General features: G+C 38.1%; 1 protein-coding gene across 1 annotated transcript; it reads left to right on the top strand.

The window, feature by feature from the left end:
• Window positions 1-1321: 1321 nt before the first annotated feature.
• Window positions 1322-2300, top strand: LOC116174530 (1-phosphatidylinositol 3-phosphate 5-kinase-like; the record flags this gene model as incomplete). Its single annotated transcript, XM_031492464.1, has 3 exons — window positions 1322-1658; window positions 1706-1867; window positions 1916-2300. Coding segments are annotated over 3 exons (696 nt in total), but the record flags the coding sequence as incomplete, so codon positions are not given.
• Between the last annotated feature and the right edge of the window lie 780 nt (window positions 2301-3080).

Genomic DNA, 3080 nt, shown 5'->3' on the forward strand with positions numbered 1-3080 from the left:
CCCCTCATTTGTGGGAGCAGAGTGTGCGTTTACTTTTTGCGAGAGGTAAAGTAATCAAAAACTCCCTACGCGAGGTAAAGTAATTTCTATGGAAACGTAAATGTGTTGGTCTGCAACCTATATTCTGGCGTTTCAGAAATGTAGTTAATTTTGGGTATTTGATGTCCATATTTTTCTGTATCTTGACTTTAATTGGTTCTCAATTGCAAATAGGGGTTGCTTTCTGCAACAAACTCTTCTCATAATCAGCGGATAGCAATTTGTTTTAAAAAAAATGTGTAATTCGAGCACTCGGAGGTAGAAAACAAGATAAGGTAAGTAATGCCGGTTTCAGTCCATTTTGATCTTGAGATCTGCGCACGCGACAAGTTCAAGGTCATTTGATTCATTTCTGTTTGTCGGGGTAAGTTTAATCGGATAATTTTAATTTTACACCAAAGTTTTGTTGCAACGAAAAAGTGTGATAAAATTGTATCATGTTCTTTTGATCGAGAGATTTTTTCAGGAAGCAACAAAATTGGAGTGAATTGGTGGAAATAAACACATTATTATTATTATTATTATTATTATTATTAATTAAAATTATCCTGATTTTAAAACCAAGATCAAGTGTATTTTAGCGAGATTAATAAAAGAGTAAATTTTACAACCACTATATATTTTACGCATTCCTACACGCATCTTTATCGCTGATAAAAAGCTACCTAGCTTTTAATGACTTAAAAAATCATCTAATTGGTTGGAATTTGAAACAATCACCAAGCTGATTGGCCCAATATTAATGGAGTGTAATCTACGGAAACAGGTCTGTTCATTAAAATCAGATCTTTTCCATAGAAACAGCTCTGTTCAGTAGAAAATGGGTCCGTTTATAAGAATCAGATTCGTTAAACCGATCTTTTCTTTCCGTAGACACACAGAACCGAATCGAATGACCTTGAACTTGGGGCATGCGCAGATCTCATAGTCAAAGTGGACTGAAGCCGACCTTACTTAACTACCGCTTTTGTTTCACTCACTGTATCAGTAACTTATATACAAAAAATTTGAAATTTGGACAACGTGAAACAGAAAATAATATTTTATTCTATTAATAGTCAAACAGAAGAATCCCCTCCCAGTTTGGAGAAGCCAGATGACGCAAGGAAGGGCAAAACGCTCCACATTGAAATCCAATTTTCCGATCACAACACAAACTTTTTCTGTCGTATTTACTACGCTGAACGTTTTGCATGGTTACGAAGTATCTTCGTACCAGACGGTGAGGAGGCCTTCACTCGCTCCCTTTCGCGATGCGTNAAATCCGAACACTTCCTAACCTTCACTTGTAGATGACCGCTTCGTACTCAAGGAGTTGCCCAAGTCCGAAATACAACTCTTTCTCGATTCTGCCCACAACTACTTCGACTACCTGCAGCGGTGTTTCGACTCGCGCCAGCCGACGCTGCTAGGTAAAATTGTGGGCATCTATCAAATTATCTACAGGAACGTTACGACGAACGCAACTTTGCGCACCAACCTGCTCGTCATGGAGAATTTATTTTACAATCGGAAGGTGACGCATAAGTTCGACTTGAAAGGTTCGATGCGAAATCGATTGGTCAATCCCGATAATCAGGAGGGAGAAATCGTTCTTCTGGACGAAAACTTACTAAAAAGTGAGTGACTGGTGTAGGTGATCAGTCGAATTGTACCTATTTTTCAGTGTCGTGCGAGACTCCCCTGTATATTTTGCCGCATTCCAAAGTAGTTTTAACCGCCGCGATTCATAATGACACAGAATTCTTATCGGAGCAATCCGTGATGGATTACTCCTTACTGGTGGGCTTAGATTCCGACAATAAAGAGCTTGTGCTTGGAATAATAGGTAATTAGTGTGAGTTTGAGCCTGAGGTGCATTACTTACTTCTTACAGATTATATTCGTACATTCACATGGGACAAAAAGTTGGAGACGATGGTGAAGAAGTCGGGGCTTTTGGGAGGTCAAGGGAAGTTGCCGACTATCATTTCACCAAAGGAGTATAGGAAACGGTTCATTGATGCGATGCATAGGTATTTTTTAATGGTGCCCGATCACTGGGCTGGTTTGGGAAGAGGGCTCGAATGTTAATTTTTAGCTTTAGATCAATTTTTTAAATGACAAATTTTTACAGCGCATGTACGTACTAGTTCCAAAGAATACTTAGGTTTATTGTAAAGAAATTTAACTTATCCTACTTTGTCAAATGCTAAAAGTAGCATGTTAGGTTTTGTAAGTGTAACAAATGTTGATATATAGTAAAGTGAATGCATTGAGAATGGTTTGCACTTACCTTTCCATTCCAAGACAACTTCAAGGTAAACAGGTAAAAAATCTTTTCATTTGATGGTGAAGAGTAAAATCGATGACCTACTCACAGATTGGTTAAACAAAGTGGACAAATCTGGGTTTGGTAGTTTAACTGTCGATTGGTTGGGGGAGATGGCGCCTTTCGATCAACTTAAATAACAAGTCTCAGTGGCATCCTCTATCTCACTATTACGATTTCCCTCTTCAGACTTAAATGAGTGATGGTTGTATTTCTCTGATCTCTGTCAGGGTAAGTTCAAGGAGGAGAGATTTCGATGGGCATTGGTCCCTATATCCGGGACGTGATTGAATAACATTGCAAATAAGGGATTCCCCCCAGGTACATTTTTAATTGAATTTCGTAAAGAGCTGGTGATTTTTCCCCGAGACATGTTCAATGAAGATTATGGAGCATTCGGGACCAGGAATGTACACATATTTGAGAGCACCAACGCTTCTTGGTTTGAGCGGTCGTCAAGAGAACATTGTGTAGGTAGTTTACTTTTGTTGTTTTTTTTTTGTTATTTAATGCAGGTGGTAATCTTTGCATTTCTTTATCATTTATTTGTGTTCTGTATACATGGTACTGTATATGGTACAACTGCAACACGAATATTTGCTCTCCAACGTCGTGCTATTAGAATTATAGGCAATCTGCAGTATAGAGAAGATTGCAAAAATGTGTTTATTAAATTCAGATTGTTGACATTTCCTTGCATATTTATACTACACTGTATTCTATATGCTAA

The sequence above is a fragment of the Photinus pyralis genome, unplaced genomic scaffold (assembly GCF_008802855.1).
Source record: "Photinus pyralis isolate 1611_PpyrPB1 unplaced genomic scaffold, Ppyr1.3 Ppyr1.4_LG6, whole genome shotgun sequence".
Classification (NCBI taxonomy): Eukaryota; Metazoa; Arthropoda; class Insecta; order Coleoptera; family Lampyridae; genus Photinus; species Photinus pyralis.